The 14,862-nt window shown below is 43.5% G+C and overlaps 1 protein-coding gene across 4 annotated transcripts in view; it reads left to right on the top strand.

The window, feature by feature from the left end:
* The first annotated feature begins 818 nt into the window (after positions 1 to 818).
* LOC105937637 (SREBF chaperone) overlaps positions 819 to 14,862 on the top strand; it is a 44,125-nt gene continuing 30,081 nt past the window's right edge. The window contains exons 1-5 of one of the 4 annotated variants that reach the window (XM_036135384.1): positions 819 to 1,016; positions 7,356 to 7,556; positions 10,426 to 10,543; positions 12,428 to 12,585; positions 14,505 to 14,725. In XM_036135384.1, coding sequence (XP_035991277.1) covers positions 7,435 to 7,556; positions 10,426 to 10,543; positions 12,428 to 12,585; positions 14,505 to 14,725 — 619 coding nt within the window. In that variant the 5' untranslated portion in view covers positions 819 to 1,016; positions 7,356 to 7,434. Of the gene's footprint in view, positions 1,017 to 2,315; positions 2,664 to 3,383; positions 3,684 to 7,355; positions 7,557 to 10,425; positions 10,544 to 12,427; positions 12,586 to 14,504; positions 14,726 to 14,862 lie in introns of those variants that run through there. The other 3 variants (XM_036135383.1, XM_036135382.1, XM_036135385.1) reach the window with 3 other exon arrangements.

The raw sequence follows: 14,862 nt of genomic DNA on the forward strand, positions 1-14,862 counted from the left end.
ACAATTATGTAGATAAGACTAGCTTATCATCCCCATAGAGGGAAATTAATTGGCTTCCACAGCCCGATGGGTTAAAGGTGCTGCTACTAATGTAAATTTATTGAGAATAAACATATAATAGGACAAATATTGAGTGATCATAATGAATAAAAGTAGGAGAGTCGCTCTCAAGCTGAGATGCCGAGGTAGGGATCTTTAATATTTGCTTTTAGTTTTCCTACATTTTATTCCAACTGTTTTCTTTGTTTCTTTTTGTATTATTTGCTTTTACTCTGTTTCTATTTGTCCCAAGGTTTTAATCATGTAAAGCACTGAAATGTGACATATAAATACATTTGCCGTGCCTTTAGGCCAAGATAGGAACTCTCTGAGAGGACTCTGAGAATCCTCGTAAATACAGACACTGGAGTTGTCCAACTTTACATCGCTGCTCACAATCACTTCCCCTTTGTCATAATACACTGACAGCTGACTGTAAATATTTAGGAGGGAGAAAATCTCACGACTGGACTTGTTGCACAGCTGGCATCCTCTTATCACAGTTCTAGTTTTGCATTGCACAACTAGAACTAACCATCCTTTCACAAATGTCTCTAGAAACAGTCTAGGTGCTTGATTTTATACACCCGTCATTCATTAAGTGGATGAATGAGCGAATACATTTGCAAATATAGTGCATAAATAATTCATTTCCCAAATAACTGTAACGGCGCTTCGTGCGTGTAAAAAAACATGTAATACCCGTCTTTGTCAAGTCCACCAAGCTTTGTCAATGCTGTGGCATAGTTTTTGTTTTTCTTCGTACTGAGTGGTGAGAGGTCAAAGTGGAGAGGGTTTGCTGGGATTTGACAACCAACCAGCAGTTTTGATGCCGTGATGCTCTACGTCGCTTTAAGATTAGAACAACCCGGGAAGCAGGTTTAGAAACTGAGGACTAACTCTGCATCTGGTCGCCAGTTTACCCAGCAGGACCGAACCGAGTGAGTCGTTTGGAGGAAATCCTAACGTTGGATCAGGTGAGTGTGTGGACAGGGAAGCTAACACGGTAGCATTAGCCGTGCTAGCTTAGCTTAGTGGGGGGCGTGGGAGCTGCTACTGTCTACTTTCTTTATTTAAGAAAAATAAGATCATAGGGGGCATTAACCTCGGTTCTGTTCGGCTCTACTTTACGCTTGAATCCCGAACTTCACAGTTTAAACGGGCGACTTTACTCAGTTTGACGTCTTAGCTAAGCTAACGCTGTCTTCTTCTCCCCCTCCGCAAAAAAATAAAAAAAATAGTTTTTGGAATACTTTTAAAAAAGTTTTCTAACAGCATCCATTGTCATTATACGATGAACGCATTTGGGAATACCATAGACATAATATTAGGAATTAAAATAATCTCAAACTGACAGGGAATTAAGCTCAAAGTGAAGCTAACGTCGCTAGGTGTCTGTTAGCCATGCTAACCTTAAACTTGGTGCCAAAACAAACTTAAAAACAACAACACCGCTTTGGATCAACATATCTCTGGGCGCTGTTAGTTGTGACATTGAGAGGTTGAGTTGTTTACACGCGGTTTAAGTTTATAAAGTGTTCCTATCATAGCAGGGTTTGTGTGCAGTTTGTGTATTTCTAGACTCAAGACGTGCTAAATATAAATTGTTCGGGTCCAAAACGTGCCCCCGCGGTGTCTTTTTAATGCTTTCTACGTGATGCATTGATTTGTTTTTCTATTTTTTTAAGAAAGATAATGAACCAAGGCTTGTGCTCGCACTCAGATGCTTGGTGAACAAAGTTCGTCGGCTGATGTTTGGTGGTGGGCTTCAGGTGATCTGTTGACTTCACAGCTGTATTGCCCAAAATATAAACATGGAAAGCAGGGATGCTTAGCTGGTTTATGTTTCTGCCAAACTTAGATTTCTGAAATATCCCCCCATTTGTGTGTGTTGATGTGGTGCCTATCGGTTACATCAAACATAACTCTCTCCTGCAGGTGATGTTGCAGCCAGGTTGCATCAGCCTCTCCTCTCCATCTATCCATGTGTTTTCTGTCTTGGGAGAGCTCCTTCGCGATTTTAACAGCTTTCAAATGTGTCTGCTTAGAATTGCTTTGAGGAGTGGAGGGGGGGAGACAAATGGTGATTGTAGTATTTTGCCCCAGAATTTGAGCATGGTGTGCTCCAGGAACAACTATTAAGACACTTAACTGGCACAGTCTTGTTTTCCTTCTGCCTATTTTTATCTATTTTTGTTGTCTCAAACAAAGGGGCCCACGTGGAGAAACCGGGCCGCCCCACGTCACAGTCATTAAGCTGTTACAGCGTGGTTACTGATCGACAGAAACTTTCCCTCTCCTGTCACCGGCCCTGCCTGCAAACAGCCGTGGCGCAGCTCGTTTCACGGGGAGCCTGCCCCCCGCGGTTTTTACGACGGGGCTAATAGTCTACGCTTATCAGCGGCGCATGCTTCGGCGTTATGCAACCATGTGGCTGAATCTGTGATGCCGTTATGCTTCGGAGAATGGATGCAGCCCGGCGCTCTCTGGAATGAGGCTGGTGGTTGTCTTCGGCCGCCCGGTGCACGTCTGGCCCGACACCTAACTGTGCTCAACATGCCGCTGGAATCGGTGAAGCCTGGAGGGGCTTTCAAGCTGGGCTTTTTTGGAAGGGTAGAGAAGAGGTAAGGGTTTTGCTTTTGCTTCCCCCCCCCTTACCACAACCATCTCCTTACAGCTGCTTTACTTTAAAGGTGTTTTGTTCAATTAAAGTAATAAAAGGCAAAATCGATCTTGATAAATTAAGTGGTCCTTGCATGCAGAAACTTTTTGTCGTGTCTCTGTTGGACAGAGGAGATCCACACTTTCTTAGAGTTTTTTTTTTTTTTTTTTTTGTAAAGTTTGCTGAGTTTTAGCTGTAATGCACCAGAACCTGTTCTCCAATCACTGATTACCGCCTGCCAGAACAGCTGAAGGGAACACAGCCCCACCATTGTGGGGCTGCTTGCCTACCAGCACTTTGCTGTTGGCCGTTGTCCACCGGCCGCTCTCTTTGTAGAGGCGCCGTTGTAAAGACCCCTTCAGCCCTGCCATGCTTTTGGAGCACGGATGCCTCCGGGTCCCCGGACTGAACGCCGTGACCAAAGCTGGAGTGAGAGCAGTGGGAGGTGGCCACGGGGTCTGCTCCCTGCCCGCTCAGTTTCCAATCAGCTCAATCCTGGATTAGTTTACTGACGGAGATGCTGCTGATCCTTTTACCAAATCAGGCCTTGCAGCTGCACCCATGCAGCACCCGGCGAACTTACTGACGGATGAAAGTCGAGGGGGGCTTTCATTCAGAGGTTTCTGGCAGGAAAGCGAGCGGGACCAGAACCTGGCCTAGAGACAACACTTCAAACCCCTGTTTCTGGCCTTTGGAGAAGCCATTGTGCAAGCTGGCTGCCGCTGTGTTTACTGCATAGAGTATTTATAACAGCAGATCAAGAGACTCCTGAGGAGAGTTCCTCCCAGGGAATGTTTCCGTCGCTCCCTGGAGGAAGAGCCAAGCCGTCACAGACTTTGCCTGAATCGAGAAGGGAGCGCTATGTCAACAGCGACGCACAGATTAGGCTAAAAAGTCCCAGCGCCGCCGCTGCTGCTGCCGCTGCTGTCAAGGGACGTAAACAGGTGGGACCCCGACAGATAAACTGCTCTCCCTTCACCAGGTACTGTCTTACAGCAGCGTGAGGCTTTTGTGTTTGACACAGTGGCTGATGTTGTGTGGAGGTAAGGTTAAACACGGTAGACTGTGGCTTTTAATAACAGCAGCTAGAAGCAGGCACCGCTGAGGATTAGCTGGGGGTGGAGAAAAAATGCGATACCGTTGAGGTTTAGCTGCAGCTCTGCTCGTGTGTGCCTGGGGAAAGCCAAACGCTGAAAGGAAGCGCTCCACCTGTTTGCTGAGGGAGCGTAGAGAAGATGGAGCTGACCCAGGAGGCGGTGAGGTGGAGCACCATGGAGGCCAGAAGTGTTCAGTGTGCCGCCGTGCAAAGGGAAATAAAAATAGATTTATCAGCTTTTTATGTGGAGCAGGCGGCTATTTTCTGGAGTTTGTAGTTGATGATTTTAAAATTTGGTGCCTTTGATGTAATTGAATATGAAATAATTTATTATGCTTGCTTATTGCTTTATTTTATTTGTGGCTTTAAGTTTTTTATTACCGGGGTTGGGTAGCAGTACCTGCAGCTCATCTCTCCTGTGTTGGATTAGAAAATGAACCGGAGCGCCTTGGCCCCTACAGAATCCTGCGGTGTCATTTTTGGAAAATATGATATGAACGATATGAATGATAGTGCTTTTAAGGTCCGCCATATTTTTCAGACTGTAAGACGCACTTAAAATCCTTAAATTGTCTCAAAAAGTGATGGTTTTGCCTTTTTATATATGATTAACTAACCATGTGGTACAATGTGCTCAAAAATCTGTTAAAATGTACAACTTTGGTTAGCAATGGAGCCGCTCTGTGCCGTAATGTCAGAGCATTACGGTACACTGTGTCACTACCTGATAGGACCCCTGAGCTGTCTACAAGACTGCCTGACTGTAATGTCTAAATTAGAAGTGCATTCTTGTAAAGACCCCGCACATTCTCTGGTGTAGTTCACTTCATCGAGGTTTGTGCATGCTCGAGGCGTACTCTGCGCATTCAGGTTTGTGCAGAAATCAGTTTCTACGACCGCGTACGCTGCGTCACACTAAGTTTCTCGGAGGCAAGAAGTCTTTGCATCAAAATGTTTCATATGTGACTCTGAGCTTAATACACTGAGCTGCTCCAAGTAATTTGGTCTCCAGGACGCAGCATCACAGTCCGTCTCTGTTCTCACTGACAGGTGGGAGCCTGCTGGAACAGAAACAGCTCTAGGTGATCACAAGTTTTAAAAAGTGTGGGAATTGTAGGAATTTGCCACAAGAAATGTAGGCAACACTACGCTAGACTATGAAGGATAAAACTGTGAAGAGTCAGTGCGTAAAGTCCACCAAGCTCACGGTCTGTGGGAGCCTCTGGGTTCAACTCCCACAGACTGCTGCTCTGGGTCCCTGAGCAAGACCCTCAACCCCAGATTGCTCCCGGGTGCCTCACATTGGCAGCCCACTGCTCCCCAAGGGACGGGTTAAATGCAGAGGACAAATTTCATTGGAATGTACTTTACAATGTCATTAAAGATGATTATAATTATAATTAGGCAGCCCACGCCCAGAGTATGCACTACCAACAATAAACCTAGTAAGTTAAATTAATATAAAAGTTAAGTTTATTAACTACTCTGTCCTCCTGACAGAGATGGATAGAGAGCTGTGGAAGTGAAGAAGTGATATTACACACATGGGAAGAATATTTACTGCGCTTTATAATCTGGTGCAACTTATGGTCCAAAAATAAATGTATTTTTTTTTAACAAATGTTTACTTGGAGAAAAACGGAAATGTGAACATCGTATTGACTGTTCAATGCATTTTTTTTAAATCAACGAATACATTAATAAGTAAAATGACTCATTGGACACGTTCATGTGTTTGAATGTTTCGCTCATTTCCAAACTGACTTAAGCGCAGGAGTTGGGTGCGTACTCCTTGGTCACCATTCATGTTCTTCCCTGCTCAGAAGAAAACACGCCCAGAACGTCTTCCAGGAAAATGAGGTTGGAGGAGTTGTTTTCTCCTCCAGGTACGGAGGGTTGGAGCTGGATGTTTGCTCCAGCGGGGAATGTGTCCACACCTTTTTGGCTTCTGAAAGAGTTGAGTGTTAAGGCGCCGTCTAGCATGTGACCAAAGTAGGAGCTGGACAGAAACAAAAACAGACCCTCTTTTTTTTTTTTTTGTGTGTGTGTGTGTGTGTGTGTCAGCGCCATGCTTGCGAAAGCAGTGGGAGTATGAAACTAGCTAGGTGTTGAAGGCAGGGCCAACGCATGTCTTTTTCTGTAGAATCTTAGTGCAGGAGTTCCCCTGATGAGAAGAAACGTGGGCCAAAAAAAAAAAAAAAACTTGACAGACCCAAAATGTGTCACTTTTTGTCACAGTAAAAAAAAAAAAGAAAAAAGAAATGTATACACCCAAAAATGAGTTTTCCTGGATTCTACGAGAACACTTTTGTAGGTTCTAGGTGAGAAAAACAAAACCTTGTTACAATGTCAACAATATAACGAGGTTGAAAAAGTGAATAAAATGACGGGTAATGAAGAGTAACCAACAAATTAAACTGTTAAACTGCTGTTGAACTGCCCAACTACAACCCACAAACTCTGCACAACATTTGCATGTTTTGCACATTTTAGCATCATTGCAGTTCATATAGCATTAAAAATGCTATTGGACTCCTAGTCTTAAAATTGCACAAACAAATGCATTCATGCACAAATGCCCTTGCACAATCCAATCTGTAAATAAATAATGTCTCTTTTTTGTTACATTTCAACTGTTTGTATACTGTATATTTAAAATCTACTGTTTACTTCTAAATCTCTGCCGCACCTAAAACTGTAATTTAACTTCTACTGCGATTTACAAAAGCTGTACGAAACGAAATTTCGTTCTGTACGCACTTTGTGCATACTGAATGACAAATAAAGTTGTCTAAGTCTAAATACTTTAAAAGTCTAAATACATGTTTTTGTTTCTACTTTAGTCTACTAATCGTTAGTGTTTTCCCATGTATATTTGGCAATGATAAGAAATGTATTATTTGGCAAATTGTTGAAGTTATGTAAGAAAAAAAAGGTGTGAGCATATTTAAAAACATAATTAAAACTAGTTTTGTAATATATTCATGTCAGCTCTTGATTAAAACTCTCTTTTTGTCCCGTCCTACTTTTAACTGATGTGGTTAAACAGTGACTGTTTTTCTTTTTCATTGTATTTTATTATTTCTCAATTAAGAATTCAAAAATCTTGTGTAGATCATTGTCTTAATTAAACTTTGTATTAATCTTTATTCGCTGTTTGGACTCATTTTAAAATGTTGGGTTAAAAGTCCCTGATCAAAGCATGTTGACTCCTGGGTTACCTGAAGATAATTGGCAGATATAATTTATTGGGTTCAAATAACCACATTTCCTCACAGTTGACCATGAGCAGAGTCGAGAAAATCACTTTTGATTGTTTAAATTGTTATTTTATTGTCCTTTCTGACTGATTTAAGCGCTGGGAGGTTTGGACCTGTGTTGTGGGCCGCTGCCTAAGAAAGCTGCAGGTTGATCAAGCAGCAAATATAAAAAAAAAAAAGATTTCGGGTAAAATAATGACCAACATTAGCACTAAGCTTTAACTGCGACAATATGAAGTGTCTGGGATGGATAGATGGATGGGATTGTTTGCTGAACCTGTCGTACATTCGCCTCCAGGTCTCTGGATGCTCCGCGGCGCCCTGTCCTCGGCCGCCCTTTGCTACCCAATGGCCGGGAGTTGACCACGAGCGCAAGGATGACGCTGCGCAAGCAGCTGAGAGAGAAGATCTCGGCGGCCTTTTACCGGCACGGACTGCTGTGTGCCTCCTACCCAGTACCCATCATCCTTTTCACCTCCGCCAGCATCCTCACCTGCTGGTAGGTACCCTGTGAGGAGGCGCCCGTGTCTCTGTGCTCAGGATATGCTCCCATTTATTCTCTATTGCACACAAAGTAGGGCTGGGCGATAAATCGATTTAATCGATTAATTCGAATTTACAATTCTTTAAGATTTCATTTTTGGAAAATCTGGATTTTATTTTGCCAATACACTCATTGGGTTTCCATGAAGAGAACAGCATGTGATGCTTAATATATATTTAGGCAAAATTATTGTCAAAATATTGTTAAGTGGAAACTTTTTTTTACCATAATACGAGGTACTTCATTTACTTATTTACTTTTTTTTTTTTAAAACTTAGTTTGAAGTTCACAAGTGCAGTGAAGCCTGTTCTTAGCTCAATGTGTAACACCACTAGCAGCAAATGTTTTGTTATATTTTCATTGTTTATAATGGCACGGCTGCCATCTTGTTTTGCATGTTTCACAGCTTGTTTTTAGTTGCACTTTGAATTCAGGTCAACTCCCTGACGAAATGCTTGACATAAAAAGCAACGTTTTAAAATAATTTCTTTAATTTCTTTTTATGAAACAAAAAGGAGGAAAAAAATCTATTAATCGGATTTGGTATGATAAAATCGGAGATTTATTTTTTAATCCAGCCCTAACACAAAGTCTACAGCAAAACCTCAAAAAAACGTATATTTTATTGAGGTTTTATGTAATTCACAATGGAGAATGCATGCTGCATGTTCTCTAATAGTTAAATGGAATTAGTTATATTAGTTAAATGAAATGTTTAACTTTCTTGGGGGGGCAGAGAAGCTGGTCGGGGTTATTGGGAAGGATGGATGGAGCTGAAATTTGACAATCCTGGAAGAAATTAAGTCAGAAAAGAATTGGGAATGATGCACAGGTGACATGTGGAGACGTTAAAGTCGTCAACCGTTTCCCCTCCACACACACGGTCTGTCACATACAAAAAAAAAAAAAAACAACAACATAGGAGTCTCATGGTTACACCTGCAGGGTTCTTGCTAGGGCATTTCAGTGTAATGGATCGTTCCGCTGAAAGGTGTCAAAGTTTTGCTGAAATTAGACAGTTACGCTCATTTTTATGACCGTAATGGTTACTGCGTCATGGATGTTTGAGAGCAACATAGAAAAGTCAGTGAAGCTCTTGAACGCACATCAGCCCAACTATAAACACATTAGCCAGTGCTAGCTTTTATTAGCTCGGCGAACAGCCTCCCCTTTTCGAGCTTTGGGAATGCATCTATAAAAGTAGCGGACCGCTACTTTTCTAGATGTAATAAAAATCCTGCTGACAAAAAAACTCATGTTTAACAATAACATTTCTCTTTATTGGTACAGATCAGATTTCATTTATTTTTTTACTGATTCCTGTTGTATGCGATGCCTTCTTGGACATGTGTTTTAAAGTTCATTTTATTTCTTTTCATATATTAAGAGTCCCTTCTTAAGGCGACGTTTCCCTCTTAGATGCGTTCGACACCCTTTCATCTCCGGCCGTTTGGAAACCTTTGGGTTCAGATTTGCTCGGTTCTCGCAGGACTTTGACTTTATTTGCCCTGGCCTCCGTGGAAAATATTTTCCAGCGATGATGTGACTTACTTGCCCCTCTCTCTCTCCTTTGGCCTCCATTGAAATATGAAAGAGAAGCCGAGTGGAGCTGCACACACAGCGAAGCTCAGTTCAAGGCCATCTGTGCACACAGACCGGCGCCCCGCCGACAACACCGCCGCCGCCGCAGCCATTCCTCCACCACGTGCACATACAGCGTCCGCTCTTGCTAAGCGAGTGGTCCAAAGAGGACATAGGTCAGAGACTTGCTTCGGGGCCCCGTCGGTGCGGGGATCGTAAAACAATCGCTCATGCACCTGCTGCGTGTTGTCCCTGCAGCGTATTACAGCTAAACGGATGACTGGCTGCCACCCGGGGGGGGGGGAGTGAGGGAAGAAAGGGGTTGTTAAAGGCGATGCCGGGGCAGGGGGCTGTGAGAAAGTGGCCCTGTGAGAATGGGATGCCTGTCTCTCCATCTGCCTGACAGGAGGGGGGTTGGCTAAACACAAAAGAAGCTTTTGTGTAGGTACAGTGACCTAGGAGGACTGGAGGAGGCCGTGGAAAGCATGGATGGAGGGAGAGAGGAGGGGGGGGGAGGCAGGAAGGTCCCACTTAACCAACAAACACACGCTTAAAAGAGTAAAAAAAAAATGTTTGCACAAGAGGACAAAATGCACTTTCAGGATATGCATGGATGGTCTGTGCTAATCAAAACAAGTGAGTCAGCAAACTGCCTGAATGGCGCCCGATTAGAGCAGCTCTGCAAGGAAGACCCGTGGATTTACACCTAAAGTCTTAGTTTTACACGGAGAACATCTCAGATTTAATCATTTTCCTACTCTGGTTATAACAGTGCATGAGGAGGAGAACGCTTAGTCCTCCGGCGGTTTTCACCAAAGCTCGGTTAGGGCAGAGTCGTTCCTGTTCCAGTCGCTCAATCAGGACCATGTTGCCCTCTGACGCAGGCCCAGACACGCAGGTGGCAAGGTGCTGACTGTTGTGCGATGGACCAACCGAGTTGAATGAGTAAAGTGGAGTAATTCTGTTGATGTAACGCGTTGAGCTGGGGAAAAAAAAAAAAAAGCAAGAAAAGCCAGAGGTGCAGGTTTTATCCTCCCAGAAGAGTTAATCTGTCCCACAGAAGGAAACACCCAGCCCCTTTCACGGCTCTTTGTGGCTTTTAAACCTTGCCTGTAATCTTTTGCCCTAACTAATGAGAGTTGATTGTTGTTTTTTTTAATATTTAATAAAGATGTTGTACAGCTGATTGGCATGTTGTGCAGAAACAAAACACACCGGGTCTCACAGGTTCTCTATCTGCCAGCTACCCGCTGCTCAGGCTTCCCCTGCCTGGGACCGGCCCGGTGGAGTTCACCACGGGGGTCCGAGACTACGGCGTCCCTTCCCACGAGCCTCAGGGAGACCTAGAGCGGCCCGAGTGGGTAAGAGACGAGAGGTCATATGTGCGCTTGTGTTTGATTTGTACCTCTGTGTGTGTGTTTAGTCTGAATTAAGCTAGAGAGGAGAAGACAAACGTAACAAGATTCCCACCAAATGTTAAGAGAAAGTAAAGCAGAAGATGGATCCAAAGCATTTGCTCTTAACCATATTATACTTACACTGCAAAAACAGATCCAAAAATAAGTAAAATGTTCTTAAAGTTGGTGTATTTGTCCTTGATTTGAGCCAGTAGATAAGATTATCTGCCAATGGAACGAGTATTTTTACCCCTAAAAGAGGTTAATTAGACATCCTGCACTTGAAATAAGATAATGGAGATGAGTTTTTCCTATTTTAAGTGCAAAAATCTTATTCCATTGGCAAATCATCTTATTTACCAGCTCAGATCAAGGACAAAAACACTGATTTTAAGAACATTTTACTTATTTCTAGTTCCGTTTTTGCAGTGTGTCAACAGTGCCTTTACCCTTCTAAACTTTTTGTATTTTGTCACATTACAACCACAAACCTTTATGTATTTTAGGAGAGATTTTACGTGGTAGACCACAAAGAGGAAGAACAAAAACATGGTTTTCAATTTCTGTTTTTCCTCTAAATAAGCAACATCTGTGCCTCCAGTCACCTTCAGAAGTCACCCAGTCGGTAAATGGTGTGTAATTTAATCTCAGGTTATAACGCAGCTGTTGTGTGAAGGTTTGCTGGGTTACATTAGCGAACAGTCGACCTAAAGACTAAAAGACTTTCCAGATACGCCGGGTGGGGGAGATATATAATATTCCAACTATTTGATGCCCGCTGCACAAATCCAACCTTTATGGAGGAGTGGCAAGAAAAAAAAACCTTAAGACTTTCAATTTGTAGTTGGTCACAAGCCATGTAGGGGACACCGCAAACATGTAGAAGAAGTTACTGTGGTTAAACGGTGCCGTTTTACCGTATTTTTCTGACCATAAGACGCACCGCATTATAAGACGCACTAAATATTCTTCTCAAGTGTGTGATATCACTCCACTCCTTCACGTACACAGCTCCCTCCTGTGAGGGAGGCTATCCGTCTGTCTGGAGGACAGACTAGTTACTACACTGCCCTGTTTCTAACATAAGGCCCAAATAAACGTAACTTTTATATTGAATTAACTTACCAGGTTTGTTGTTGCTAGCACGTACTCCAGCTGCCTTACATTAATGCACTTCTAGTTTAGACATTACGGTCAGGCAGTCTTGTAGACAGCTCAGGGGTCCTATCAGGTAGTGACACAGTGAAACCCTAATGCTCCTCATATCCATTGAGTAGAGTGGCTTTGTAGCTAACCAAAGTCGTATTTACACATTTTAACAGATTTCTGAGCTCATTCTACCACATAAAATCAGTCAGCAAGCACAACTTTAATCAGATATAAGGCGCACCATCAATTTTTGAGAAAATTTATAGATAGAAGCCCCTCCTACTTGATGATGCGGTGAAGCCGGTGTTGACTAATACCACTCAGTGCAGGTCCGGAATGTCACTGCGGTCGGTCAGGAAAGCACCTTTAGGCCTTAAATTTACTCCAAAATACTTTCACTGAAACATGGTTCTACAAAGTATTGGCTTATAGGGCTTTAGTGCAGATGCCATGTGTCGTTTTGCTTCTACTTAAATATGCTCGACTTTCTGTCACATGAAAAAAAGTTAATGGGTATGAACACTTTTCAAATCACTGCAAGTTATAATATTTTGAGACTGAACTGGACACAGCTTGGTGTCCAGTTATAAAATAAACATAAAAACGGCTTATTTGAGTTTCACTGATGGCGTCACCTTCCTCTGTTTGTGTGTGTGTGTTTGTGTGTGTGTGTGTTTGTGTGCCACGCCCACGCCGCAGTACCACGGACCTCCGGTCGCCTACATCCAGCAGGTGTTGGTGAAGGCAGCGGTGTCGCCGTGGGACAGCAGCCTCGTGCCGGTGGATGTGTTTCGGTCACCTCTGGGTAAAGTCTTCAGTCTGCTGGAGGAGATTCGCAACCACGTCCACTCCGACGGGTAAACAGCCACAAAAATTTGGAGGAAATAAAAACAAGTGTAAAAGAAGCAGCATGTACAAATGTGTATGTGAATTTTCTTTAGATATGTAAAGAAAAGGGGAAAAATGGGGACAAACATGCTTATTTTGTTACATTGCCTTCATCTTTGGGGATGAAAGTGTCTCTGTGGCGGCTGGTTTTAGCAAACGCCGCTCTGTAGCACAGACCTGAAGGTAAAAGCCTTAAAAGTTCGTGTCCAGGATGTGTGGGGTCTGCAGAACCCTTAGGCCCCTTTCCTGACCCCAGGCCTGTACAAGTCCTGGATGGAGGGAAGTTCTCCCCCTGAAGATCCTCTCTGCAGACCTGACTGTTGGCTGTAGTTTGGACCTGTCCCATTTAGGGGATGAGCCGAACAGTGACGGACAAACAGAGGCCAGACTGAGTAATGACAGCGTAGAAGATGACCAGCAGCTCCTGTGGAAGGTCGTACTTCTTGAGACACTGCAGGAAGGGCAGTATCGGCTTGGCCAGCTTTGGTCCCGGGAAAGTATGGCTCATAGGAACCAGAAGTGATCCAGAGTAGACGGTGTTGTTGGGGATGGTAAGTGGAGGCAGTGTGGGGGTGGTTCTTAGTCCACAGTGTTAAGGGGGTTAAGCTGGAGGTGGATCTGACTGCAGAGGACCAGCCGATCCACATCCTGTCTGCAGGGATCAGACCCGTCACAGTGGTGTCGCCTGCAAACTTTCTTTACATGTTTTTATTAACATTCTTTTATCCATAGTAATGTAATCATACTAAGTATGGCTGTCACAGTCCATAAATACAATTAATACAGTGACAATAACAACATAGTCCATGCAAAAAAGAATAGGAGTAGTGCCTCACCTTTGTGCTTGAGAGCAAAGTCTAAAACAGAACAAAAATGTAGTTGAGCAGCTGCACCAAACCAGCTGTTTTCATCAAACTGGCCTCCTCACGTTTTGACGAAGGTCAAACAAACGGTGGACCTCAACCTGTTTTGCGTCATCAAAAAAAAAAAAAAGGGGGGAAAACATCCATGACCTTAAAAAAAAAAACAACTCTGAACATCCTAAGCCTGTTGCCAACTACAGAGTTCAGGACCTGTGGAAGAGAAGGACGTTCTCTTGTTTGGGAGGTGCTCTAGCCTGCAGACTGCTTTGTAGGTCATACTCCTGTTTATGGATGAGCTGTCGGGTTTATAAGCACGGCAACGTCTTCCTGCCGTCACATTAAATGCTAAAGATCAACACAATTTAGTAATTCAATCCCAAATCCTGTTAAATTGTAAGGCTGGTTCACACGGCAAGATTTTAAAACAGTCGGCCATTTTTCAAAGCCTGAGAGACGCCACATGTCATGATGAAAAAAATATCGTAGATAAAACAGAAACATGGACGACGGTGAAGAACAACGGCGATAGTTTGTGAACTAATTTTAACAGAGAAAACACATTAGAGAAAGAAAAACCATTGGTTAAAGAAGCAGACGGTGTGAACTGAAGGGCTGAACCTTTGCACTGTGAAATAGAGGTGCGCTGCTTCTTTATTTTGTTTTTCTCAGGGTTGCTCTCACCGTGTTTTCTGATTGGCTATATGTCACATTCAACAGGCTGCCTGCTCCTTTGTCCTCAGGGAACACCCCACATGCTAGGACAAGACAATCTAACAAGTTAAATATCCCCGATTTGAGGTCCGACGTTCTACCAAGTGGACCCGATCGCATTAACACACCACACACAGCAGGAATATGTGTAAGATTATCTTAAGAGCCACGCTGATAGTCGACGCCTATCAGAAGAGAACCTTGGCATAAATTGGGCTAAAAATCCTGCCGTGTGAACCAGCCTTTAGTTTAAAACCACCTTTGTCTTCTGCCATTTGTGATCATTTCTACCTTTTTTTTATGTTTCCTTCCAGCTCTGGCGTCCGAAGCCTGGAGTCGCTGTGTCTCCAGGTGACGGACCTGTTTCCAGGCTTACGGCGGATGCAGTCTGTGCTGCCGGAGCACGGCTGCCTCCTCGTCTCTCCTGGCAACTACTGGCAGAACCAGCGGGATCTGTTCGACTCGGACCCGGACCTCCTCAAGACCATTCAGAAACACGAGCCCAAAGGCCTGCACACCTCAGCCACACTGCGAGGTAGAGACAGAAAACCTCCGCCAGCAATAGATGAATACCAGTTAAACTTAGCAGCTTAGAAAATTAACCAGTTCACTGCAAAAACTGAGCTAAAGGTAAATAAAATGTTCTTGAAATGAGTGTTTGTCCTTGATTTG

The sequence above is a fragment of the Fundulus heteroclitus genome, chromosome 3, assembly GCF_011125445.2.
Source record: "Fundulus heteroclitus isolate FHET01 chromosome 3, MU-UCD_Fhet_4.1, whole genome shotgun sequence".
NCBI classification, from domain to species: Eukaryota; Metazoa; Chordata; class Actinopteri; order Cyprinodontiformes; family Fundulidae; genus Fundulus; species Fundulus heteroclitus.